This window comes from Leopardus geoffroyi, chromosome C1, assembly GCF_018350155.1.
Source record: "Leopardus geoffroyi isolate Oge1 chromosome C1, O.geoffroyi_Oge1_pat1.0, whole genome shotgun sequence".
Taxonomy (NCBI): domain Eukaryota; kingdom Metazoa; phylum Chordata; class Mammalia; order Carnivora; family Felidae; genus Leopardus; species Leopardus geoffroyi.
In genome coordinates this window covers 102547719-102575697 of record NC_059328.1, presented here as the reverse complement: position 1 = coordinate 102575697, position 27979 = coordinate 102547719, and the positions used below count along the sequence as shown (strand labels likewise).

The 27979-nt window shown below is 41.6% G+C and overlaps 1 protein-coding gene across 2 annotated transcripts in view; it reads left to right on the top strand.

Moving 5' to 3' along the window:
* Nucleotides 1–27979, top strand: part of NOTCH2 (notch receptor 2) — a 167543-nt gene that overhangs the window by 127872 nt on the left and 11692 nt on the right. For both annotated transcript variants that reach the window (XM_045478844.1, XM_045478845.1), the window contains exons 16-28: nucleotides 1275–1394; nucleotides 1796–1948; nucleotides 10355–10583; nucleotides 11351–11552; nucleotides 13003–13156; nucleotides 13515–13699; nucleotides 15180–15312; nucleotides 20594–20830; nucleotides 23410–23522; nucleotides 24434–24939; nucleotides 26304–26651; nucleotides 27396–27538; nucleotides 27738–27948. In XM_045478844.1, the coding sequence (XP_045334800.1) occupies nucleotides 1275–1394; nucleotides 1796–1948; nucleotides 10355–10583; nucleotides 11351–11552; nucleotides 13003–13156; nucleotides 13515–13699; nucleotides 15180–15312; nucleotides 20594–20830; nucleotides 23410–23522; nucleotides 24434–24939; nucleotides 26304–26651; nucleotides 27396–27538; nucleotides 27738–27948 (2734 nt within the window). The remainder of the gene's footprint in view (nucleotides 1–1274; nucleotides 1395–1795; nucleotides 1949–10354; nucleotides 10584–11350; nucleotides 11553–13002; nucleotides 13157–13514; nucleotides 13700–15179; nucleotides 15313–20593; nucleotides 20831–23409; nucleotides 23523–24433; nucleotides 24940–26303; nucleotides 26652–27395; nucleotides 27539–27737; nucleotides 27949–27979) is intronic.

Here is a 27979-nt window from a genome sequence, read left to right as displayed (position 1 = left end):
GACAGTGCTGATCACATTTGCTAATAGTAAGAGCATCTCCCAGCTGTAAAGACTGAGACTTGATAGCTGCAGAGAGATATAAGCAGGTCATATCATTATGCTCAGTCATATCATAGGCTTACCTGAGTGTAATTTAGGTGTTCAGCTCATCTTGAAAATACTTATTTTATCTTCTTGCTATCCAGATACCTTAAGAATATTTGGCTGTATGCTGGCCGTTGGTTTTTCTTCAGATTAAGATCCCGATAAAAGAATTTACTATGTGCAACTTTGGGAAATTATATTAGACTGAAAGCCTATGCATATTAAAATTTTAGTGCTGAGTGTAGCTAAAGGTTCTATCATTGAGCTTTGCCACTATGAAGGGAACTAAGCAACATTGCCTTCCCTAGTAAGCCACTCTTCTGACCCAGATACCTTAAAAATGGGTTGGGTATGTTGGTGAACATCTGTGGTAATTTTTTTTTCTTCCTGAATATGAAATTTTTGGATAGAATTTTAAATTGAGTTAGCTGTAACTTGACTTTAAAAACACCCTCATCTTCTTTTAATAAAAGCATTCCTTTCCTTGTTTGCCTGTGCTGGAAGCTTATATTCCATATGCTAAGGCAGGAAATATTGATGTGCAAATTTCAATGTCATGTTGTTGATGTTGGTATGAGGAGGTATGTTACTAGCTGATCAGAATAACTTCACTGTTTCCTACCTCCCATGGCCTTCTGATCAACTCCATTGCCTCTGGAACAGACCAGCAGAGGTGGTGAGGAGTAGAAGGCTGTATTGTTGCCTCTTCCTGGCCCACATGAAGGAGGATCTGTGTGGCTGAGCCTCTGAGCCACACAGACTCTTCGCTGTGGAGATGCAGAAAGTATTGCACCAGGTGGACACAGATGTCCAAATCCATGTAACCACACATGATAATATGGATGAGAGCAGCCCAGCAGTTGTTGAGTGCTCACTCTATATGCTAGGCTCTGTGCTAGTGAAGACTTCATGAACACTTTGTTCTTCATTTAATCCTCAAAAAGCCTCTGTGAGTTACATACTATCCTATTTCTCATTTTACTTATGTGTAAGGCTCAGAGCAGATTAATAACTTGCCTGTTGTTAACATACCAAGTTAGAGCTAAGACTCAGAAGACCCTAAGTCTCTCAGATTCCAAAGCTCTTAACTGCTACCTTAGTCTTGAGTTCAGAGAGCATCCTTTGGTTTAGAATTTGCAAAATTTCAGTTTCCTTGGCTATTTCTCTAAATTCTGTCATTTGCTTTACAGGCAAGAATTGTCAGACTGTGTTGGCTCCCTGTTCCCCAAACCCATGTGAGAATGCTGCTGTTTGCAAAGAGGCACCAAATTTTGAGAGCTACACCTGCCTGTGTGCCCCTGGCTGGCAAGGTAACAATATGGGAGTTAGAGAAACCAGAAGCTTTAAACAAAGTGGTCAGATCATCAGATTAACATGGAAGGCCCAGGTCTTCTGAGGCCTGCTTGTTGTCATGAGCACTGGCTTTGTACAGGAATGACCCAGAAAGACTTTTCATTTTCATGTCTTTGGGGCCCTCTAGTGGCTGGAAGACTCCAGCCTGAGTCTGAAACCATGATGTTCTCACAGTCCCTGGGCAATAATTTGCCCCACATAATTTTGTGCCAAGGGCACAAAGCCTTATGGGACTTCCCAAAGTGGGAGACAAACCAGAATATCCCCATCTACTCCAGCTGAAGCTTGGATCTCCCCATGCATTTCTGTGGGACTCACTTTCCAAAGACAGGACCATTCATTGCCCCTGTGTTTCTAGGTCAGCGGTGTACAATTGACATTGATGAGTGTGTCTCCAAGCCTTGCATGAACCACGGTCTCTGCCATAACACCCAGGGCAGCTACATGTGTGAGTGTCCTCCAGGCTTCAGCGGTATGGACTGTGAGGAGGACATCGATGACTGCCTTGCCAGTGAGTATGCCGGCCAGCTCCTAAGCCCCCTGAGGCACATAGGGAGCAGAATAGAGCCCAGTTGAGACAGCTGCCTCTTAGTGCTGAGACTGGCCATCCCAATAGCTTATCACATGTTTTTAATATTAGTATTTTTTATTTTTTTAAATGTTTATTTATTCGGGGCGGGGGGGGGGAGCTGCACACATGTGCACATACGTGGGGGAGGGGCAGCGAAAGAGGGAGAGAGAGAGAGACTCCCAAGCAGGCTCTGTGCTGTCAGCGCAGAGCCGGATGCGGGGCTCAATTCTGTGAACTGTGAGATCATGACCTGAGCTGAAATCAAGAGTTGGACACTTCACTGACTGAGCCACCCAGGTGCCCCAGTATTAGCATTTTTTAAATCTTCTTTGCAAAGCCAGTGGCTTTAGGAGTTGAGGCAGTAGAATCTCTTTAAGAGGTTCCTAACTGATTTTTGTATACTGACAAATTGGGGACCATGCTATGATAGCTTTTTTTTTTTTAAAGCAGGTCCACTGAGGTATAACTAGTATATAGAAGTATACTACCAATATTTTAAATGCATAGTGTTGACATTTGACTAGGAAACCATAAGTAAACATAATGAACATATCCATCCCCCTAAAAATATTTTATTTTGTAATTTCCTTCTTCCCCCTTCCCTGTCCCAGGCAACAAGGGATCTACCTCTGTCATGACAGACTTATTTGCATTTTTAATAATTTTATATAAATGGAATCATCTAATGCAAACTCTTTTTGGGGGAGAGGGAATATGACTTATCATTTAGCATATTATTTGAGACTCATCTATGTTATGTGTATTAGTAATTCATTCTGTTTTATTGCTAAGTCATATTCCATTATTTGGATATACTTGAATTCACTAGTAGGACATTCAGCTTGTTTTTAAGTTTTGAGATACTATAAATAAAGTTATACTCTCTTGAGTAAATATCTAGGAGTGGAATAGCTGAATTATGTAGTAGGTATATGTTTCACTTTTCACCAAATTGTCAAAATGTTCTCCATGGTGGTTCACCATTTTCATTCCCACAAGCACTGTTTGAGAGTTCCAGTTGAACCACATCCTCAAGAACACTTGGGTGTGATTGCCCTGAATTTTAGCCTTTGTAGTGGTTGTATATGGTATTTCACAGTGGTTTTAACTTGAATTTCCCTACCTATTAAAAATTTTGAGCATCTTTTCATGTGCTTCTTGGTCAGCCATATATATTACTTGGTGTAGTATCTATTCAAAACTTCTGCCCACATGAAAAATTGTATTATTTGTCTTATTGAATTGAAAGAGTTCTTTATATTCTAAATACAAATTCTTTGTCAGATATTTGCCTTACAGCTATCTTCTCCCAATTGTACCTTCTGTTTTTTCTTTTGAAGAGGAAGTTTAATTTTGATGAATTTCAGTATATCCATAATCTTCATTCAGAGTTCATCTTATCTTATTTAACAAACCTTTGCCTAACCCAAGGTCACTGAGGTTTATTTTCTTTGATTTCTTCTAAATGTTTTATACTTTAAGGGGCACCTGGGGGGCTCGATGGGTTAAGTGTCTGACTCTTGATTTTGGCTTAGGTCATGATTTACTGGTTTGTGGGATCGAGGTCTACATCAGGCTCCTCGATGATAGCATGGAGCCTGCTTTGGATTCTCTCTCTCACTCTCTGTCTGCCCCCCCACCCCGCCTCTCCCCCCCCCCAGCTGGCTTACTCCCTGTCTGTCTCTCTCAAAATAAATAAATAAATAAACTTTAAAAAATAAACAATAAACGTTTTATACTTTTAGCACTGACCTTTAGGTCCACAATCTATTTAGAGTTAATTTTACATGTAGTGTGAGTTTTAAAGATTTTTCTTTTTAGACTTTAAAGAGTAATTTTGTGTTGTAATCTTGCTAACCTCACTTATTAATTCTAGATTAGTTTAGCTTCTAAGTTTAGTTTAGATTTCCGGAATTAAAAAAAAATTTTTTTTAAGTTTATTTTTATTTATTTTTAGAGAGAGATAGAGAGCAAGCAGGGGAGGGGCAGAGAGAGAGAGAGAGGGAGACAGAATCCCAAGCAGACTTCGCATTGTCAGCACAGACCCCGATGTGGGGCTCAAGCTCACAAACCATGAGATCATGACCTGAGCGGAGGTCAAGCATCTGATGCTTTAGCAACTGAGCACCCAGGCACCCCAGGAATTTTTTTTTAACAAATAATCGTGTAATCTCTAAATAAGTATAGCCATTCTACATTTTAATTCTTTTTAAATCTATATACATTTTCTTTTTCGTACATTGTTGCACTGGCTAAGACTTTTAGTAAATGCAAAATAGAAGTAGTAAGAGAAGCAAATCTTTCTTTGTTCTTGATTCTGGTGGGGGAAGTATGTATGTAGTTTTCTTGCCACTAAGTATGATGTTACTTTGTTGCCACTAAGTATGATTTTGGGTTTTTTTTGTTGTTCTTCTATCAAGTTGAGGATTTTACCATATACTCCTAGTTTGCTGAAAGTTTTTTCTTTTTATGATGAATGAATGTTGATTTTTTTCAAATGACTTTTCTGTATCTGTTGAGGTGGTAATATATTTTTTAATATATAAGTGAATTATGTTAATTAATTTTCAAATGTTAAACCTTAAATTCCTGGGGTAAATTCTGCTTGGTCATGATATATTCTCTCTCTCATATGTTATTGGATATGATTTCCTAAAGTTTTGTTACAAATTTTTGTGGGTATATACATTTATTAGGGATATTGTTCCCCAATTTCTTGTACTGTATTTGTATGGTTTTGGTACAAAGGCAATGCCAGCCTCAGAACCACTTGGGAATTGTTTCCTTTCTATTTACTGAAAGAGTTGGTATACAATTGGTATTACATCTACTAAACATCTAGGTCTGGAACTTTCTTTCTGGGAAAGTTTTAATTGTAAATTTAATTTCTTTAATAGATATAGTTATTCAGGGTATCTATTTCTTTTTTATTGAGCATTGGTAATTTGTATCTTTCAAAGAATGAGTTTTACTCTAAGTTGTCAGAATTACTGGCATTCATAATATTCCCTTATTGTGCTTTTAATGTCTGTAAGATCTGTGATGATTTCCCTTCACTGATTTCAGATATTGGTAATTTACATCTTCTCTCTTTTCTTTGTGATTGCTACTGGTAGAAGGTTACAGATTTTAGTAATCTTTTCAGTTTCATGATTTTTCTCAATTATTTTACTATTTTCAATTTCATTGATTTCTGCTCTTTATTCTTTCTATTTTGGATCTAGTTTGCCCTTCTTTTCCTAGTTTAAGATGGAAGCTTAGACCACAGACATAGTAGGCATTTAGTGTTTTTTTTTTTTTTCTCAAAACACTGCTTTAGCTGTATTTCACAAATTTTAATATATCATGGTTTTTTTTTCCCCCACCTCAGAAAATACTTTTCTAATTTCCATTTTGATTTGTTTTTTGACTCATAGATTATTTACAAGTGTGTTCTTTAATTCCAAATATCTTTTTTAATTAAGTTTTTAATTTTAATTCCAGTATAGTTAACATGAAGCATTCTATTAGTTTCAGGTGTACAATATAGTGATTGAACACTTCCATACATTACTCAGTGCTCATCATGATAAGTGTACTCTTTAATCCCCATCACCTATTTTACCCATCCTCCCACCCACCTCCCCTCTGGTAACCATCAGTTTGTTCTCTATAGTTAAGAGTCTGGTTCTTGGTTTCTCTCTCTCTTTTCCCTTTGTGCATTTGTTTTCTTAAATTCCACATATGAGTGAAATCATATGGTATTTACCTTTCTCGGACTGACTTATTTTGCTTAGCATTATACTCTAACTCCATCCATGTTGTTGCTAATTCCAAATATCTTTTGTTGCTGATTCCTTCCAGATAGTTTTTGTTATTGACATCTAGTTTAATTCCATTGTGATCAGAGAACATACTTTTTTCATCTATTGATTGGATTATTTAAAATGCATTAAAGCATGTCTTATGGCCTAGTCTTATGGTCTGTTTTGGTAAGTGTTCTGTATGCACTTGAAAAGAATGTTTATTGGGGCGCCTGAGTGGCTCAGTTGGTTAAGGGTCGGACTTCAACTCAGGTCATGATCTCACAGTTCGCGAGGTCAAGCCCCGCATCGGGCTCTGTGCTGACAGCATGGAACCTGGAGCCTGCTTCAGTATCTGTGTCTCCCCCTCTCTCTGCCCCTCCCCTGCTCATGCTCTGTCTCTCTGTCTCTCAATAATAAATAAATGTTAAAAATTAAAAAAAAAAAAAAGAATGTTTATTTTATGGTTTTTTTTTTGTTTTTTTTTTGTTTTTTTTTTTCGGTGGAGTGTTCTACAAATGGTATTAATTCAAATTGGTTAATAGTATTTTTAGGTCTTCCCTGATTTTCTGTCTGCTTATTCTATAAATTATTGACAGAGTGATATTGAAATCTGCCACAATTATTTATTTCTCCTTGTAATTCTATCAGTTTTTGCTTAATGTATTTTGAAGCCCTGATATTAAGTACATAAACATTTAAGATTATTATGTCCTCTTGAAGAATTAGTCCTTTGTCATGAAATGACCTTGTTTAGCCCTTGTAATTGATATTTCGTACTCTGAAGCCTCCTTTGCCAGATATTAATATACCTACTTAACTTTTCTTTTGTTTATTGTTAGAGTATGCATTTTTTCCATCCTTTTAGTTTCGGCCTATGTGTGTCTTTAAAGTATGGGTTTTTTTTGGAGAGCATATATTGAGTCTTGCTTTTTCTCTTTGCTATGATACCCTCTGTCTTCTAAGTGAGGTGTTCATGCCATTTAAATTTAATGGTTGATGGCGATATGACTGAGTTAAATATTTGCCATCTTACATTTTACTTTATCTTTTTCCTTCTTTTTTGCCTTCTTCCTCCCCCCCCCCTTTTTTTTTGGCCTTCTTTTGGAATAATTGAGCATTTTTATAATTACATTTTATTTCTTCACTGGCATATCTTTTTTGGGGGGGGGGTGGTTTTGAGTTTGCAGTATGCAACTCTAACTCATTAAAATTTACCTCAACTATACTACTTTGTATAGCACATAAAAGCCTTACAACAGTATACTTAAATTTACACTACTGCCCTCTGTTCTATTGTTGTCATATAATATATATATCATAAACCCCCCAAAATATTATCTTTGCTTCATATGGTCAATTAATTTTTCAAGAAATTTAAAAAAATTAACAGCCCTTATACTTACAACATATTTACAGCTTCTGGTGTTTTTCATTCTTATGCATCGATATGCATTTCCACCAAGTGTCATTTTCCTTCTGCCTGAAGAAATTCCTTTAATATTTCTGGTAGTGCTTATCTCCTGGTGATTAATTCTTTCTGCTTTTGTGTTTTTGAAAAGGTTTTTATTTTGCCATAGTTTTCAAAGATATTTTCATAGGGAGTAGAGTCCAAGTTGACTTTTCCCTCCAGCACTTTCCAGTCATCCTTCCATTGTTTTCTGCCATGCATTGTTTCTGAGGAGAAATCTGCAATACTTTTTACATTTGTTTTTCTATATGTTATTTTCTCTCCCATGGCTATTTTTAAGATATTTTCTTTCCACTGAGTTTTAGCAATTTGATTATGATGCCCTTCATTAGTCTTCATGTTTCTTTTGTTTGGGGTTCATCGACCTTTTTGGATAGATGGATCCAAATTCAGAAAATATTCAACTACTGTTTTTTCAAGACCTTTTTGCTTCCCCTTTACAACTTTTATATCATACATCTTTTAGGTTGCTTGAAATTGTCTCCCTACTCACCAACACGCTATTTTACTTATTTTTTAGAGTTTTTTCCTCAGTGTTTCATTTTAGATAATTTCATTATTTGAAGATATCATGATCTATCTTCAGGTCGCATAAACATTTCCTCTTTAGTGTTTTGTTTGCTGTTAATCCCATCCAGTATATATTTTTCTCTTCGTTGTATTTTTATCTCTAGAAGTTTGATTTGAGTCTTTCTCATAACTTTCTCTCCTTGTCATGTTCATGCTTTCTTCTTCTTGAACATACAGAGTATATTTATTATAGTTGTTTTATTGTCCCCACACTTATTCTACCATATGGGAAATTCCTGGTATGTTTCTGTTGTTGATTTTTATCCTCATCATGAATTATGTTTCTTCTTTGCCTGCCTGGTAATTTTTTATTGGATACTAGACTTTAAAAAAATCTTTAGGATATATTGAAGCTTTGTTTAAGGATCATTTGGAAACAGTTTGATCATTTTGGGTCTTTTCTTCAGGATTTGTTAGGTCCAGAACAGCCTTTAGTCTAGGGCTAAAATAACTTGCTACTGGAATGGTACTCTCTGAGGATCCTACTTAGTGCTTAGTTAGGAGGTCTTTTCATTTTGCCTGTCATGGACATGAGCTATTCTCAGCCTAGTATAAACTCTTGGGATTGTTCTGCCTACTTTTTTCTGGTTCTTTCCTCAGCTCTAATAGTTTCATCCTATGCATGTGATATACTCAGTTACTTATCAGTACTCACTGCTTAATCTGCGCTCAGTTATCTGTGTGGTGATTAAATCATTAAACTTCAAACAAGGTTATCACAGTGAGTTAAGAATAATGGCACCATTGGGGCGCCTGGGTGGCTCAGTCGGTTAAGCCTCCGACTTCAGCTCAGGTCACGATCTCACGGTCCGTGAGTTCGAGCCCCGCGTCGGGCTCTGGGCTGATGGCTCAGAGCCTGGAGCCTGCTTCCGATTCTGTGTCTCTCTCTCTCTGCCCCTCCCCCGTTCGTGCTCTGTCTCTGTCTGTCTCAAAAATAAACGTTAAAAAAAAAAAATTAAAAAAAAAAAAAAAAAAAGAATAATGGCACCTGGGTCGCCTGGGTGGCTCAGTTGGTTGAGCGTCTGGCTTCGGCTCAGGTCATGATCTCACAGTTTGTGAGTTCCAGCCCCATATCGGGCTCTGTGCTGACAGCTCAGAGCCTGGAGCCCGCTTTGGATTCTTTGTCTCCCTCTCTCTACCCTTCCCCGCTCATGCGCTGTCTGTCTCTCAAAAATGAATAGACGTTAAAAAAAAAAAAAGAATTTAAAGATTAATGGCACCTAATTCACAGCAAACATAATTTCAGATCATCATATGGATGGCACCAAACTAGGTCCTGGCAGTGCTAAAATAGATAAAAACCCAGTGCTTACATTCATGAAATTCATAGTATATTAGCAAAAAAAAAAAAAAAAAAAAGATACATAGACAAATTCAACATTGTGTAACAAATAGTGAAGAAAAATAAGTCCACGGCACAGTCGATGGAGAAATTTAAGGGACTGAAATCAAATTATTTGGAACCCTTTTCCACATTAATTGTTACATCAGTCAAAACTTTCAGTACTTAAAAATTTTCCTATTTGAAGTAAAACTAGCAATATTTACAGTTAGCTTAAAATAATCCAGTAAATTATGGTGAGTTTCCTGAAAGATGTTATGGAAATTACAGTAGCTGTGTGCTATGTACTGTGGATAAGAAGGGATAATGTGATTTTTGCAATTTTTCCAGTAAAGATCACAGATGGGCCTTAGAGTAGAATTAGCATAATAGATGAATAAGGTAATAAATATCCCTTGTATAAAAAGGGGCTACATTACCCACCTGATGTTTAGTTCTCCTTTTATGTAAGTGACCTGTCTTTGCAGTTTGATTTTAAAGTCCTCAAGAATAGGATCTACCTCTTATTTTTCTTGTTCTGATTTATATGCCATCTGTATTTCAGAGGACCATGCCATGATAGTAGCTCAAAATTCGTTGATTAATTGCTGTGAATCTAAACTGTTCTAAGATTGAGCTATGTGTTATTTAAAAATTTTTTAATGTTTCCTAATTCTACCTAAATCTAGAAAATAAAACAAGAGAAAGAAGAGAGAAGGAAAGGAAAGGAAAGCTGAAGGGAGGGAAAGAGAGAGGGAAAAGATAGGAAAGAGAGATCAGCACAGGGGGCTGATTAGTATATATCCTGTCCTACCCCACCCACTCCATCACCACATGGACCTTTTGAAAATTTTTACTGATAGTTTTGAGATTCTGTGTATTGGGGGCACATATTTGATTAGCAAGTATGTGGGGGACCAATGTAAGTTTTAGGACTGTTAATTTTGCAAAACTGTTAGTGGTGTATGTTTAGTTCAGTCCAGTTGTCAAACAGGTTAAGAATCTCAGGCAAGTGTTAACTGCATTCATTTTTGTAAATGGAGAAGTCAAGGCAAAATAGATGTAAAGAAAAGTCCGAATAGAGACAAGGCAGAATTGTTACTGTTATTAGTGTGATTCAGTTCAGGTCGCTCATCTTTATAGGTCTAAGATGAAATTGATGCTGTAGTTCACAGCTCTAATTCTTGTGTGTAATGACTTAGATCCTTGCCAGAATGGAGGTTCCTGTGTAGATGGAGTGAATACTTTCTCCTGTCTGTGCCACCCTGGCTTTATTGGGGATAAGTGTCAGACAGACATGAATGAGTGTCTGAGTGAACCATGTAAGAATGGAGGGACCTGCTCCGACTATGTCAACAGTTACACTTGCAAGTGCCAGGCGGGATTTGATGGAGTCCACTGTGAGAACAACATCGATGAGTGCACTGAGAGGTGAGCAAGCCATATGCTGAAGCACCAGTGTCTTATGGGGAAAAGGGAGAAAGGAACACAGTAATGGGATTGCAGGGCAGGAATAAGGTGTCCATTTGGGTCCAATTCCATAGTCCTCTCCTGTTGCCCCGTTCCTGATTCCCTTTGGATGTGTAGTTAGCAGGTCAAAGGTCAGAGGTTGAAAAGCTTAGTGGGATGGGTCTTCATTTGTTTCTAATGCTTGGGAACAGAAAGAGTTATAATTCTGTTCCATTCTCCTCTTGGTCCTTTGTTCATTTCAGCTGACAATTTAAAAATCCCTGTTTCTTCGCAGATTTTTCATCACTCTTTAGTAATTTCTGAGTGGTTTCTTTCTTTTTTTATTCCAACAAGTTTATTCTGTTTCTCTTTCAGAAAGAAATCTGGAGTCAAGAGCTATTTATGTAGCACTTTTCTTATAAGTTAAATTGACTTGGGGATAAAATGAAATGTGATACATGGAAAACCACAGAAGGACTGGGTAAAACCTGGAAACCTTCGCTTTCTCTAGGAATCTCTAATAAACTCAGCCTTTTAAATACTCTGAGCTTTTTGGTTGTAAAAAGGAAGCCAGGAAGCTGACTGGCACTCGGTGTAATTTGGAAAAAGAAAACTTACTAGATCTAGGAGTTTAAGATGCTTAGGAGCATTGGCCTCTGTAACTTGTTAGCTTCTACGAACCTTACTTTTTAAGGAGCAGGTGTGAGGAACCACATTACATAGCTGGAATTGCTCTCTCTGCTTGTTAGCTCCTGTTTCAATGGTGGCACGTGTGTCGACGGGATTAACTCCTTCTCTTGCTTGTGTCCTGTGGGCTTCACTGGCCCCTTCTGCCTCCATGAGATCAATGAATGCAACTCTCATCCATGCCTAAATGAAGGAGTATGTGTTGATGGCCTGGGTACCTACCGCTGCACCTGCCCCTTGGGCTACACTGGCAAAAACTGTCAGGTAATTACATTTCATCCCACTCTGTTGAATATTACAGTTCTCTTCTAAGCAGAATAAACCCCTCCTAAAAAAGAAAATTCTGTCTTGAGGGATGTCTCTGAGATAAATCTAATAGCTGGTAGATTCCAAAATGGTGACATTGGCAAGATTATACAGATTAACAAGCGTAAGACTGTTGTAACAGGCTAACCAAGAACTACAGAAAAACACATGTGGGAAATAAGCACATAGATGTTTTTTATGTTGGAAATACAAAAAGGGAAGTAAAGAATAATTAAAATAGTCTTTAAAGGTCAGATACAGTTTCTAGGGGGATAATGATAATAATTACCATGTCTTGCAGTGTTATTCTCAAAACCAAGTTAGTCACATGTCTTTTAAATTCAAATATATAAATATACATTTTCATATACTGTTAGGATGGAAGGACCCCTCAGAGCCAACTAGGGCAGCTTTTCATTTCATGGAAGAAGAAACTGAGTCCCCAAGGGGCAAAGTAACCTTTCCAAGGTTGCATACCAAACAGCATTATGTTTAATTTTATGCTATTTTTACCTCTTAAACAATGATGGGATGATAGAATAACAGAACTCCAAAGAATTTAGGATTAAGTGGCCAAATTTAACTAGCCTTACAGGGTACGCTTCCATAAGGCTTTGGCTGTATTGGTCATGCAAATAACCACCACTGCATATTAAACAGCTTGGTGCTGATTCTGTGGATCAGAAGGACGTTCTTCCTCGGGCTTTTGTTCATTCTCACAGTGTGAGGTTACATGTGCCAAGAGAGCTCTCCACCCATACCCACTGGCACCTTCTTTCATGAACACTCCCATGTTGTGAGTGTGACCTTGCTCTGCCCGGGGGTCAGGTCACCACATGTGAGCTAGGGAGAAAGGGACTAGTCTGCTCATATTCTTTGCCTCATTTTTCATAAGCTCAGTTTTCTCCCTCCAAGTAAGCTCTGTGGCAGCTTTTAGGTTTAACAGGCTTTAAGTCCTTTTACTCATATCCACCATGGACAGATTTGATTGAGACCCATGTAGATTTGTCCCACAGGATTAACATAGGTGTCACGGACCTGTCTGATAGCTGTAACTTTCTTTCTTTCTGGCCCTACGGGGGGGGGTGGGGGTGTCACAGATCTGGACATAATCATAACATTAGGAAATAACTTAACCTATTAAATATTAGACTCCCTCAAATTCTTAAGCTTCTGTTGTAACAATTTTTTTTAAGTAGAGCCAGAGGAATTAGACTATATAAAATGATGAGATTACCTGGGAACACTGGACTATTTTAAGGCTTGGGTGAGGGATATATATATATATATATAATTTTTTTTTAATTAGTGTGCTTTCCTTTGATTCTTAAAATGCAGTAATGCAGTGTGACATTTTCTTCATTTCTGGTATTTGGATATTGATGTACGTGTATGCTTCCGTTTTCAGACCCTAGTGAACCTCTGTAGTCGGTCTCCATGTAAAAACAAAGGTACTTGCGTTCAGGAAAAAGCAGAGTCCCGGTGTCTGTGTCCGTCTGGATGGGCTGGTGCTTACTGTGATGTGCCCAATGTATCCTGTGAGGTGGCGGCTTTCCACAGAGGTGAGCTATGCCCCGTCGGGCCCTGGGGTCACTCCCTGAAGTATCAGCCAACTAGCAGTGTTTTAGAGCAGGTATTGTTATCATGGGATGAGAGGGAAGAGCGGACAGGGGTGGGTGGGCAAGGCTCTACAGACAGGGTCTGAGACGGAAGGTGAAAGGGCAGAGGCACAAGCTTAGAGGTTTCAAAAAGAAATGTATTTAAAATGAGACAAAGGCATATTCCACTTTCGGAGCTTATTTATTTTTAATATAAATCTGGTGCTGAGTGTCATAAACTATACAATAGTACAGTTGGTTGGTCTGAACCTGATGTGTTGTGTGCTCTTCTGTGATGTCTGTCCTGTACTGGGCTTCCTAGGGGTGTCCATTGACCACCTGTGCCAGCACTCTGGCATCTGCATCAATGCTGGAAACTCGCATCACTGCCAGTGCCCCCTGGGCTACACCGGGAGCTACTGTGAGGAGCAGCTCGATGAGTGCTCGTCCAACCCCTGCCAGCACGGAGCCACTTGCAGGGACTTCATCGGCGGGTATAGATGTGAGGTAAGTTGCGCTGAGCAGGCAGAGGTCAGAGACCTCCCAAAGATGGCTCAACTATTGTGAGCCCTAGCATACTGAATTTAGCTGCCTATGACTTATTTTTACAGTTTATAATTTTTTTTTTAACCGATCATCATTACATTGTTTACTGATCACCATTTCTTTCAGTTCTCTTGTGTAATAAGTTAGCATAGAGGTCTGCGACCGTCTCATTCCACAGAGTTGCCTTAGGATTCAGAGCCAACATTCACTGCCAGAGTGCATTTCACAGGCCAACAGCTCAGTGGCCCCTGGCACTTCCCTGAATAGCAGCTGAGATAGGAAAAGCCACTTTGAGGTGTGTCCCAAGTTGCTTAGCCTGTTCCATGTAGCATCACACTAAGTATTACATGTATATATTTGAGGAAGTGTGTGTCTTAAGGAACATGTTGCCATCTTCCTATTGGCTGGGCTGATAATGGTTACAGCAAGATGTTAACAGAACACCAGAGACTTGAATTTGATACCAGTTCAGGCCACCTAGGAACACCAAGAAAAGCATTACTTCTCATAAATGAACCAAAGATGGCCTCTTTATATTGGCCCTGCAGTTATTTCCTCCCGTTAGTTCAAAAGCCACCAATGCCAAACTCAAATTTTTACACATCCGGTTGTTTTAAAAATAGCCCTAATGAGCAGATATTTAGCCATTCAGAGCCTTCCTGTTGTGTGTATTCTGCAAAACTGTACCCAACGACCCCCCACCAAGCCAGTGTTGCCCTTCAGAGCTTTCTGACCAGATACTCTGGCTTGGCTGTAGAGTGACATCACCAAACATGTAAGCCCCCTGTTACCCCCTTCCCTTGGAATTCACTTGCCCTCCTCTCCCTACCCTCCTCCCTGCTCTGGACAGTCTTGTGCTGTGAGGGAAGCCCTCACATGCAAACCTGTCAAAGCACTAGCCAATAAAGCCACTTCATGGTCAACGTCTTTTTCCCTCAATCAGCCCTGAAATCGCTCAAACCCCATATTAGCTAGCACTGCACACCCCATCCCTGTCTCAGCCAGTTTCTCACACATACATGCGGTTTCCTGAATCTAGAGGTCAATAAATGCAGTGTGTTAACTACATACCATTGGACTGAGTTATAGGGTCCTCATCACATACCAAGGAATGCGTATTTTAAAGATGGAAAAACCTGCACGGAGGAGCAATGAAAGTTTTGTGCAGGGGCAACTCTTGAAATATCCCTCAGAATATTCAGTCCTTGCCTTTGCTATAAAGTGGCCTTTCAGCTGGAAGATGTAAATGCCAGTAAACTTCAAGTTGGCCCAGCATAGGATGATTGGTAGGATGTGTGATAGTGCCAGAGAAACGTGTAAGAGCTGGGTGGGGGCCGGGGGGTGAGCAAAGGTATACAGCAACCTTTGAGATCTCATTTGCTCTGGTGGTCCGTTTCCAACAATGCTCCAGTGTTTCTTCCCTTTTGCTTGTTCCTGTCAGTGTGTCCCAGGATATCAGGGTGTCAATTGTGAATATGAAGTGGACGAGTGCCAGAATCAGCCATGCCAGAATGGAGGCACCTGTGTCGACCTTGTGAACCATTTCAAGTGCTCCTGTCCACCAGGCACTCGAGGTATGAAGTCAGCCCTACCTGTCCTCCATCTAGGACATTTTCTCAAGTTATAAGTCCATTTTTGTGTGGAAGACGTTTTTAAAAATTAACTATTTAGTTCTGGATTCTGGTCATTCAAGCCATTTCCTTCTCTCGTCTCTTGCCTAGTTGTGATGTTCTGACTCATGTTCTCAGTTCTGTCTGGTGGTTGTTGCCATCTGATGTTCCGTGAAACACAGAATGTGGAAATGATACAGTGTTGCAGCAAAATTAGCCTGGTTAGCAGGATTTCTTGGTGCTTCAAGGGAAAATAACTAGTGGTCTCTTGAATAAATAATTCACATTTACTAGTTTATGTATTTGTTTAAACCTGCCAAGTTTTGCCTCCATAAGGTGGGGGAATGAATGAAATGAAAACATTTGCTTATTTCCATAAGCCCAGGGGAGGAAGTTGATGGACTACAGCTGCAACTAAGAATTGCAGTCAAGCCTGTGGAGTCCAGCCCTAGACTGAATGATGGAGCATCGCCCCTGCCTCCAAATAGTCTTCTGGAGAGAGCTCGGAGTATTGTTTGTTAGAAGAGGTGTACTTATAACCCTACCTGTTCTGAGCAGCCTGTAAAAAAAAATAAAAAAAAAAATGCTGAAGCCATCCACAATGGCAAAATTCATTCTCAGTGTCAAAGAGAATAGAATGTCAGGGAAGTATTTACACTTAGACCTTTGTGTTCATGAATTTTGACAGTTTGCCGCCTTCCTTGAGTTCAGAATTTGGCTAAATTAAAATAGGAGAGCACCCCCACTAATAGGCTAGTCACTGAGCAATGAGGTTAAAGAGGAAGAGAAAACTCAAGAGAAATGGGTTTTTAATATCTGAAATTTGTCCTGTGAAAAGGTGAGTTGTTCTCTGCTCTAGAAATCAGTAGTTCAAAGGGAAGTAGAAGTGATTTTGATTCATTATTAGTTTGTTCCTTTTAGTAATTTTACCGTTTAGGACAAGCTCTGATTCTGGTGGTGGTAGATCAAATCTCAGATCTCATTGGCTTAACACAACAATGTTTTTCGTTTGTTTGTTTTTGTTTTTGTTTTTTTTGGTCACTCAAAGTCTGAGTGTGTTGAGCTACCTCTCTCTCTATTTTTAGATATGCGGTTGCAAGCCCTTGGCCTCCAGGGCCTGCAGGGCAGAGGAGGAGAGACACTTGTAGGGCCATGCAGCAGCTCTCACTACCTCAGTCTGAAGGTGACGCACATCATTACTGCTCACAGCACACCAGCCAGAATTAGCAAAATGGTCTCCACCTAACTCCAAGGGAGACTGGGAATGTGGGAGAGCACATGGATATTTGTTACACACTAAGATTTGTCCTATACCATAATCATTTTATAAAGTACAGATATCAGCCTTAGAATGGACCATTTCATAAGGCAAAGAAGTTCTCTCTTCTGTTTGTTAAGGATAGCTTAAACATAGTTTTGCTGTTATTATTGACAATCTGTTTCTTTCCGTACTTTGTATATGTCATCCAACTGCCTTTGACCTCCAGGTTTTTGTTTTTTCATGTGAAATCCTTATTAAGGATCCCTTGTGCGGGGCAAGTTGCTTCTCTCTTGGTACTTTCAGAATCCTGTCCTACGACCTTTTGGTTATGATGTGTGTAGGTATGGATCTCTTTGAATTTATCATCAGAATTCATTGCGTTATCATACTATGTGTGCTTGCTTAGGTATGTAGAATGGTATTTACTTCTCCCGGCTTGACTTCTCTGTCCATTGGTAAACACTTAGGACCCTGTCAAATCCTAGAAGCTCATTGTGAGAGTTATCACAAAGATTGTTTTTATTTCAGTACTCCTGACCTTTGGATCCTGGCCTGGGGAGCACCTCCAGTTCCAGGTCAAGGGCTGACTGTTCTTCCTGTCTCTGCTATTTTGCTCCAGGCCGAGGTTGAGCTCATTGCCACTTGACAGGTCTGTCCACTACTGCTGGTTCCCTCCTGACGGGAGGCATCACGTTCATTTTACTAGCAGTCCCTAATTACCAGATATTCTGTGAGAGTGGAATCACAAACTGGTTTTGTTCTTTACTTTTGTGTTTTTGATTTAGTTTGTAAATAGGCAATATATGCACATGGTCCAAAATTTTATACGTAGATGCACACGCAACAAATATATACACATGTAGCAAAAGCATGAGGTGAAATCTCCTTATGTTCTCCTTCCCCATACCTAGTTCTTCCTCTCCCACCACCAAGTAACCTCCACTTTATTTTACTTTCTTGTGTATCTTTCTAGAGTTTTTTATGTGTCCTTCAGAATTTCTTTATGTGTGTAGTAGTCAAATACAAAGATATTTTTACTTACCCCACTTCTTACTCTGAAGATAGTGTATTATTAGTTACCCTCTTGCACTTCATTTTTTTTTCTTTACTTAATTGGAGATGTTTCCATATCAATTTGTAGAACTTCCTTAATCTTTTTCATCCTACAGAATTCCCTATTAGCATACCATAATTTATTTAACCAGTTGCCCTAGTGACAGGAATTTGGGGTTTCTTGCATGTGTACATTTGTAGATAAATCTTCAGAAATGGAATTGCTGGATTAGAGAATATGTGCATTTTGATTCCTACTACTGAATTGCAGTGTATCAGCATACTGGCTTCTCCACAGTGTGTGGTTGGACGTCTTCTCATCTACAAATCATTTGGTTTTCCTCTTTCAGTGGTTTCTGTTTGTCTCTATATCCTTTTTTCCTGTTACATTATTCATCTTAATATTTAACAGAGATTATCTATGATACAAAATATTATCAATATGTTATTTTTTGTCTTTGATTTTCTTAATTTTTTTCATGCAGAGCTTTTTCTTTTTTCTTTGAAAGATTTTTTTTTTAAGCTTACTTATTGATTTTGAGAGAGTGTGTGTGTGTGTGTGTGTGTGTGAGTGAGCAGAGGAGGGCAGAGAGAGGGAGGGAGAGAGAGAGAGAGAGAGAGAGAGAGAGAGAGAGAGACTGCCAAGCAGGCTTTGCACTGTCAATGCAGAGCCTGATGTGTGGCTTGATCCCACACACCGTGAGTTCATGACCTGAGCTGAAACCAAGCCTCCCAGGCACCCCCAGAGCTCTTTATTTTTAATCAGATTGGAATTATCAGTCTTTTTTTATGGCTTCTGGATTTTGAATCCTAATCAGCAACACCTTCTACACTCTAAGACTGTAAAGGAATTCTCCCATATTTTCTTCAAGTACTAGAATACTGGAGCATTTTTCCATGTGGCTGCTGATTTGTCCCAACACAATTTACTGAATATTTGATCTTTTATACAATAATTTGAGATGGCACCTTTATCAAATTATAAATTCCCATGTGTTTTGGGTGTTTTTCTGGACTTTCTTATTTGCTTTATTGTTCCATTAATTTATCAAATACCACTCTGGTCTAATTATTAAGGATCTTTGTTTTCAAGGTTTTCCAGGCTATGGTTATAGTTTATTTTTTCATATAATTTTAGAATCAGATTGTTTGTTAAAAAATCCTTATGGCATTTTTTTTTTATTGTGGTCACATTAAATTTATGAATTTGTGTAGAGAAAAGTGGCATCTTTACAAGGAGGAGTCTTCCTAACCAAATCATAACATCTTTTCATTTATTCAGATCTCTTTTGTGTCTTTCAGGACTATTCTAAAGTTTTCATATAGGTGTAGTACATTTCTTTTTAAGATAATTCCTATAATTGGAACGCTCACTCTCAGTCTCTCAAGTAAATATTTGAAAAAAAGAATATTCCTATAATTTGTGTTTTGCTATTGATATTGAAAATGAGGTATTTTCTTTCATTTTTCTTTCTCCTTTTTAATAGTCTTGCTTATATTAGTGTATGCTACAAATGCAAGTGGCGGAAATACAGAACTGTTCTCCTTTATTTTGTAATTTTTTTTTAAGTTTACTTATATATTTTGAGAGAGAGAGAGAGTGGGACAGGGTCAGAGGGAGAGAGAGTCCTCAGCAGGTTCCACACTGACTCAAGACTCAATCTCACAAAACTGTGAGATCACGCCCTGAGCTGAGATCAAGAGTCGGACACTCGGGGCACCTGGGTGGCTCAGTCGGTTAGCCGCTGACTTCAGTTCAGGTCATGATCTTGCACTCCGTGAGTTCGAGCCCCACGTCGGGCTCTGTGCTGACAGCTCAGAGCCTGGAGCCTGCTTCAGATTCTGTGTCTCCTTCTCTCTCTGCCCCTCTGCCTCTCATGTGCTCTGTCTCTCTCAAAAATAAATAAACATTTTTTAAAAATTAAAAAAAAAGAGAGTCGGACACTTAAACTACTGAGCCACCCAGGCACCCCTCTTTTATAATTTTTTTGAATCATTCATGGAACCAGCTCTAGAATTTTCATTGATTTCTTTTGTAGTTTCTCAAAAATATTTACAGATATTCATACTAGATGGCTCATTTACATCTATAGCACATTAAATGAGTTCTGTTTTATTTTATTTATTTTTTTTCATTATTTTTTTTTTCAACGTTTATTTATTTTTGGGACAGAGAGAGACAGAGCATGAACGGGGGAGGGGCAGAGAGAGAGGGAGACACAGAATCGGAAACAGGCTCTAGGCTCTGAGCCATCAGCCCAGAGCCCGACGCAGGGCTCGAACTCACGGACCGCGAGATCGTGACCTGGCTGAAGTCGGACGCTTAACCGACTGCGCCACCCAGGCGCCCCAAATGAGTTCTGTTTTAAATGGAATAACCTTTGAGCTCTCAACAGGATATTTTCCCTATATTTTTTAAAAATAAGAAACTAGTACACATTACTTTATAGAAAAAGTCAGTGGTCTAAAACTTAAAACATATCACTCCAAAGTTAGTTCCATTCTTACCAATGTTTTTCCATACTCGTAATTTATGTATTTATTGTTATAGTCTCTTTTGAACTGTTTTTATAGTTAGAATCAAAGGAGTAAATTAATGAAAACTCCTGGGTTTCTCTTGAGCTCCAGATTCCTGGTCTCTCAGGTGGGACAAATAATGCCAGCGACCCCACAGGGGACCGCTTGGGTGGGTTGTGTGGGAGAGTATGCATGAAACACTGAGTGTGTTCTTTCCTTCACTCTGGTCACTGGGAGCACGGCAGCTGTCATGGATCAAGCGTGCGCTTCACCTTGCCCAACCTAAAATGTCCCATCACAGATGGAGCCGTGTAACCTGAATAACTGTAAAGTGCCAACAAGGGTGGCTGTCTTTTTGCCGGAAAGCAGCTTTCCGAGGTTGTCATCATCCTTTGTCTCTTCCCTTTCCTCCAGGCCTGCTCTGCGAAGAGAACATTGACGACTGTGCCGGCGGTCCCCACTGCCTTAACGGTGGTCAGTGTGTGGATAGGATTGGGGGCTACAGTTGCCGCTGCTTGCCCGGCTTTGCAGGAGAACGGTGTGAGGGGGACATCAACGAGTGCCTCTCCAACCCCTGCAGCTCTGAGGGCAGCCTGGACTGCATACAGCTGACCAACGACTACCTGTGTGTCTGCCGCAGTGCCTTCACTGGTGAGAGCCTCCCCGCCGCCCCCCCGTGCTCTGCCTCTGAGGGCCTTTGAGTGAGGAAATTGGGCTCTTAGGTCATGACCTAGACCCAAATGAAGCTTTTCCTACGTCTGAAAAACTAGGCCAGGTTAATTCAGAGGCTCAGTTTTGCCTTAGGTCTGTGCTTCATGGATGTTACAGTCCACCTCTGCCTTTTTTTTTTCCCCCTAAGAGATGCTTTCTCTTTTGTTATACATTGATTATATCATACTGTAGCAGAAATATAAAAAAAGAAATAGAATGTTAGGAGTGGTTGAGCAAAAATCCATTTTTTAATTGAGGTAAAAAACACATAACATGAAGTGTATCATCTTCACCATTTTTAAGTGCACAGTTGAGTGCTATTAAATACATTCACGCCGCCATGCTGCCATCACCAGATCCATCCACAGAACTCTTTCATCTGAGGAAAATAACGTCTCGTGTTCAGAAACCTTACATCTACTCTGGTTTCATCACGCTGCCTCCCTTGGCATGTGATGACCTGGGTTACTGTTAGTTACTGCCACAGTGACCTTCTTTCCATCTCTGGAACCCAGAGAGGCTCAGGATCTTCTAGGTCACCTAAGGGGAGTAGGTCCGCATGGGGATGTGTTTAAGCACAAATCAGTTCACGAGAGTACGTACTGCAAAGCTTCAGGGAATGATCTGCATAGCTGAGAGCTGACCAGGTCTCTTCTCAGGCTTCTTTTCTTCACACATTGTAAAGATGGCCAAGCTCTGCCTCAGAATAGGGGCTTGTCATAGGCACGCGTTAGTTACTTCTGAAGATGGGCAGCTTGGTGACTTTGGGGGGACTAAAATAGTTTCTAACCGTGGCAGTGTCACCAGATACTCAGAAGTCTGCCTGGCATTTGTGGAGTCATTCTAAACCTTATGCTGTAGTAGTGTTCCTTGGGAGTCGGATAATAGGCTATAGCAGTCTGCTTAGTAATAATTTGGCAAGTTGGACTCTACTACATTCAGAACCCATCTCTAGACTTTTAATTTTCAAGATATGTTACCTTTAAGAACTTTGGTAATTTATGAAGAATGGAGGGATTTTGCCTGGATGCAATATCAAAAGAGAAACCATCCATTATGAACATCATACGTATTGAGGCAATGCTGGACAGAAAGAGTATGAGCAGTCTCTCCACAGCCTCATGTTAGCCACGATGTGCTTTGGAAGCCAGAGATACAAAACTGGCTGCTGTTTCTTTCATTGTCTCTGGGGCTTCCTTTATCTGGAAACACTGAAAACACTTACAAAGAAAGGGGAAACAGATAAAGGAAGGACTGGAGACCACCTTGAATGAGGATCCCACCACCAGGAAGTAGGGTTAATGCATTTTCCACACTTGTGATTGAAAAGAATCCCTCAAGCTCATTGCTTGTAATTATTGTGGGATGCTGTTGCTGAGATGAGCACTGAGGGGCCGTCTGTCCCTGAGCCCCATGTCCATGTGATGGCTGCTCTCGGATAATGGCTGCTGCTGTGATTTGAAGAGACAAACACCTGTAATCCTTGCCTCTTAATTCTGGCTGGCCACAATTGTTACTATTTTAATTTCCTTTTATTTATTTTTTTAATGTTTATTCATTTATTTTGAGAGCACACACAGGCACGTGAACAAGGAAGGGAAGAGAGAGAGAGAAAGAGAGAGAGAGAGAGAGAGAGAGAGAGAGAGAATCCCAGGCAGGCTCTGCACTGTCAGCATGGAGCCCTATCTGCAGCTCTACCCCCACGAACCGTGAGATCATGACCTGAGCTGAAATCAAGGGTCGGACGCTTAACTGACCGAGCCACCCAGGTGCCCCTAATTTCCTTTTAGAAGCCCCTCTTTGTAAGTGACTTCAGGCCACATGAGGCCCACCTCCTGCTGGGCCTCCAGGTGTTCCCCCCCACCCTTGATTTCAGTTGCTTAGTTCACTTTATCATACAACAGTGGTCTCGAGATGCCATCTGTTTTAGAACTGTTTCTAGAAGAAATGAACTCTAGAAATATTAAGCTGTATTTTAAAGCAGTGCTGATCAAATTCCAGAAAGGCTAGGAAGTGATTGAAAAGAGATATTATGGATGAAAATTCTCTTAAGCCACAAATCAGCACTTGAATGCATTGGTCTGGTGTAGCGTCTTCTGTGAAGTTGACAGTTTTAACAAAATGCAGTGAACAGTTTTGGTAAATATTTCTTTTGGCTTGTGAAAGCTAAAGTTATCTTCAAAGGAAAAAAAAAAAAGCTGAGGTGTCCTTTTCTGTTTCTTTTGGTCAGATTAGAGAGATTTTTCACGACTATGCCCATCTTGTTTTGTGAGTCTCTTTGGGAATCTGTGCCTTGTGTACCTATTGTATAGGCAAGACAGAAGGGGTACTGGCCTGAGCCAGGGGTGAGCCAGTCACATGGGGGTCCAGGGAGTGTTTCCCTCATCTTCTGTTCCTTTGGCCTTAGGACTGAGCTCACACCTCTTGCCCCATCCCTCACCCTTCGGCTAGCTCCCATCCCAGCAGCACTCTGCTCAGTATATTGCCTTTTAAAACTCCTTTTCATTTTCTGCTTTGAGGTCGTCACTGTGAAACTTTCGTCGATGTGTGTCCGCATATGCCTTGCCTGAATGGGGGGACTTGTGCTGTGGCCAGCAACATGCCCGATGGTTTCATTTGTCGTTGTCCCCCGGTAAGTGCCACGTTGCCTATCGAAGGGGCCTGCTCTCTTTCACACAGTATGGACAAAGCTGAGATTAAACCTGTTTTTTCCAAGCTCCTTCTGGAACTTTCTTGGTGGGGAGATTTAATTTTAGCTCCTTCACAAAAAGTGCTGGGGTTTCCCGTGTAAAAGCTATTAAGAAACTCCCGGAAACAGTGAACTCCCTGATCTGTGACTCAGTCTTCAGAAGCACTTAGAGAAATCCACAGGAAGCAGTGGAACGTTCCCATGAAAATAAGACTTGTGTCTCTGACCTCTGGGTCCTGTGCTGGGGGTAGTCTTGCCCCCAGATTGGGGCAGAGTTGGTTGGGAATGCTGCTCCTTAGCAGGGACTATTTGGGAGCAAGCTGCCTATTACACTAGGAGGAAGCCTATTTTTAGCCGTTTGCTGTGCAAACTCTTTTGCCACTGCCAGAGGCTGAAACCCTCCCTAAAACAGAGATCACTATGTGTGAGGACAAACCAAAAGGAAACCTGTGCTGTCCCCTTGGCCTCACTGAACAGGAAGTATAGGAACAAAATGGCACAGATAGCCTGTGAGACTCCCCAGATTCCTGAAGTAACTTCTTCCACCATAAAGCCATTATATGAGTGGTCTAATGACGTTAAGGAGGGTGCTTATAGGTACAATGCCACCTCAGTCCCCCCCCCCCCCATGCCCAGTTGATTTATTTTCTAGAAGTGAGCTCTTAAAGTGAGAGAAGTCTTCACTCATCCCGTGGGACCTCTTGAAGAGGCCTCTTCCTAGGACGTGGTACAGGAGGCTACATGGAGGGATCTTAGCCATGTGCCTAGTCTTTATCTTTCTAGAGGTGGGGCAGAGAAGGGATTGGGAGGGAACACCGGGCCTGCTGTCCTCATCTGTTCACTAATCTCAACAGGGATTCTCCGGGGCAAGATGCCAGAGCAGCTGTGGACAAGTGAAGTGCAGGAGAGGGGAGCAGTGTGTGCACACGGCCTCAGGACCCCGCTGCTTCTGTCCCAACCCCCAGGACTGCGAGTCAGGCTGTGCCAGTAGCCCCTGCCAGCATGGGGGTAGCTGCTACCCTCAGCGCCAGCCTCCTTATTACTTCTGCCAGTGTTCTCCACCATTCTGGGGCAGCCACTGTGAGCTTTACACGGCCCCCACCAGCACCCCTCCTGCCACCTGTCTGAGCCAGTATTGTGCCGACAAAGCTCGGGACGGCGTCTGCGATGAGGCATGCAACAGCCATGCCTGCCAGTGGGATGGGGGTGACTGTTCCCTGACCATGGAGAACCCCTGGGCCAACTGCTCTTCCCCACTTCCCTGCTGGGATTACATCAACAACCAGTGTGATGAGCTGTGTAACACGGCCGAGTGCCTTTTTGACAACTTTGAATGCCAAGGGAACAGCAAGACGTGCAAGTAAGGGTCCAGGGGCCCCAGAAGCTGAGGGAGACTGTCACTAACACACCTCGGTTCCTCGTTCTTGCTCCTAACCACTCCAGGGCTTCAGCCCAAGCTGCCTCTGCTTTTCAGACTGGCGCCCCGAGGCCCTCTTCCGGGTGTCAGCCTTGCCCCGTCGCACGCTGCCCTGTGTTCTCCCTTGCTGACAGAGGTCCAGGAATGCTCATGCACAGCCACCCTCTCTCTGCCTCTCTCTGCCTTCTCACCTGCTGCTCTCACGACCTAGGGGAAATAACTTTTGGAAGTGGTGTTACCCCACTCTCAGGCAGCCTCTCACATAACCTGCCTGCAGGATGGATGGAAAGGTCTGTACCTCTATCTGTTCACCCCATTCCTTTCCCTCAGACACAGTTTCCCCTTCTAGACTTATGAGGAAGCATAAGCTAGACCAGGCCACTTAACCCTCCTCGTCGTCTCTGTGGCAGTTACAAGGTGCTTTATGGTTTACATAGCAACTTTCCTTTTAGCAATCCCATTTAATTTAACCCCAGTGAACTCTCAACAACCTTAATGAGGTGTAGGTACTGTTAACAGGTCTTTCACAAGTGAGGAAACTGAGACCTGGGAGGTTAGAGAATGTGCCAGAGCACATACAGCTGTTGCTGACTCCCAAGCTCTTTGTTGAGCCAGTGTGGCAGGTGATACCAATGGCATAACCACTGTCAAGGGGTGAGAGTGGGGAGGAGAGTGAGGATGAAATAGTTTGTGCATCATTTAGGTTTGGGGACTCGATTTCCTTTTCCCAGTATTTGAAAGAGGCTGTACAGTTTAAATCTGGTATCTTGTCTGGGACACACCTCTCCCCACCTGCCTTCCAGAGCTAGGATTCAGTCTTGTTTGGGGAGGAAATGGGCCATATCGACAGGGTCCTCTGTGGAGCCCTGATGGCTCAGGGCTCTGTACCCAGTTCCTGGAGGACCCTTTTTTTTTTTTTTCCAAAAGCTCATTCTTACCGCAGCAGGGACAGCGGGTAAAAAAAAAAAAAAAAAAAGGAAGCATGCACCTGGTTAATTTGTTTCAGGCATGCAGCTTTGCTTACAAAGCTGACTTATGAAGATTACCAGCTGCCTGGGCGGCTGTAAGCCCGTGCAGCTTAGCGAGCACAGTGTTGTTTCTCCTTTGGAGGGTGCTCACATTGAGTGGCATAGATGGGATATGTACTCTGTGCTGTCAGGATGGGAGACTCAATGAGGGGACCCGATCTGGGCTACAGAAGATAGGCGGGAAAAGCCACAGTAGTTCCAGGCAGAAAACCAAATAGCACTGCAGTCTATTCTGAGCCCTTCCCTTGTTCTCCTCCTCTTCTGCCTCCCCCTGCCTAGGTATGACAAATACTGTGCAGACCACTTCAAAGACAACCACTGTGACCAGGGATGCAACAGTGAGGAGTGTGGCTGGGATGGGTTGGACTGTGCTGCTGACCGGCCGGAGAACCTGGCGGAGGGGACCCTGGTTATAGTGGTGCTCATGCCCCCGGAGCAGCTTCTCCAGGATGCCCGCAGCTTTTTGCGGGCACTGGGCACCCTCCTCCGTACCAACCTGCAGATTAAACGGGACTCCCAGGGGGCACTCATGGTCTACCCCTATTATGGTGAGAAGTCGGCTGCCATGAAGAAGCAGAGGATGATACGCAGGTCCCTTCCTGGTGACCAAGAACAGGAGGTGGTTGGGTAGGTTTTGGTTTCTGAACTTCTTAAAGTTTATAAAGCTAAGTACTCTGACACACAGAGGAAGTCATAACTGAACCTATAAGAATGCAGAGCTCAGGCAAGTAGAACAGCCACCAAGTACAGTAAACCCGTGATGCCAGTACGTATGTTTAAGGGAAGGTTTTCCTTGGTCTTGGTATCCTGAAAGGCGGGCTGGAGCAAGCAGAAGGCGGGATGTCAGGACGGCCTCCTCAAATGCCAGAATGTGTAACCTTTTGCCAGGGTTGCCTCAAATCCCTTTACTACTGACCATTCTTTTTATGTTAATCATTGCGTTCTGTTCAAGGCCATGCATTTATAACAGAAGGCTCTCTGTAATAATCTTGAATTGTTCTGTCATTGCACCCCACTATGTGTTGCTGTATCCCACAAGTTTCAACTGTATAGCTACCTCAGATGCAGATGCAGAGACCACGGAGAATAGGGACCCGCTTTACCCAGTGTCCTCCCTTTGACTTGCGTTGTCTGAGTCAGAAGGCGCAAACTCAGCCAGACCAAGGAAGGTGAGACATAGTCCGGTGGGAACTTGTATTTAGGATCTAAAAGGACAGGATCTAATTTCTGAGATCTTTTGATGGCCCCATCATAGAGATAGGAGAGCCCAGTGCTGATGTGAGGAAGGAAGGCTCATGCAGTCCTTTCTAACTTCACTTGCTTGACTGGCACCCTCTGTTTTACTCACCATTTCCCCTTGGCATCCTACAGCTCTAAGGTGTTTCTGGAAATTGACAACCGCCAGTGTGTTCAAGATTCAGACCAGTGTTTCAAGAACACGGATGCAGCAGCAGCTCTTCTGGCCTCTCACGCCATCCAGGGGACCTTGTCCTACCCTCTTGTGTCCGTCGTCAGTGAGTAGCACTGGTGTTAAAGGAAGAGTTTGGGGCAGGGGAGACGTCACTTGGGGCCAGTGAGAAAAGGGCACACTTTTCAGTGTGCAGCTCTGTTTTTCAGTGCCAGTGAGGTCAATCAGTCAATGCCCTCTAAATGAATTTTATGCTAAGATTGAGAGGTTTATTCAGCACATTCCCTGTCTCCCTGCACTTCCAGGTGAATCTCTGACTCAAAAAGGTACTCAGCTTCTCTATCTACTTGCTGTTGCCGTTGTCATTATCCTGTTTATTATCTTGCTGGGAGTTATCATGGCGAAACGAAAGCGTAAGCATGGTTCCCTCTGGCTGCCTGAAGGTTTCACCCTTCGCCGAGACTCCAGCAATCACAAGCGCCGTGAGCCAGTGGGACAGGATGCCGTGGGGCTGAAGTAAGACGGTTTGCCAACAAGCCACTATTCA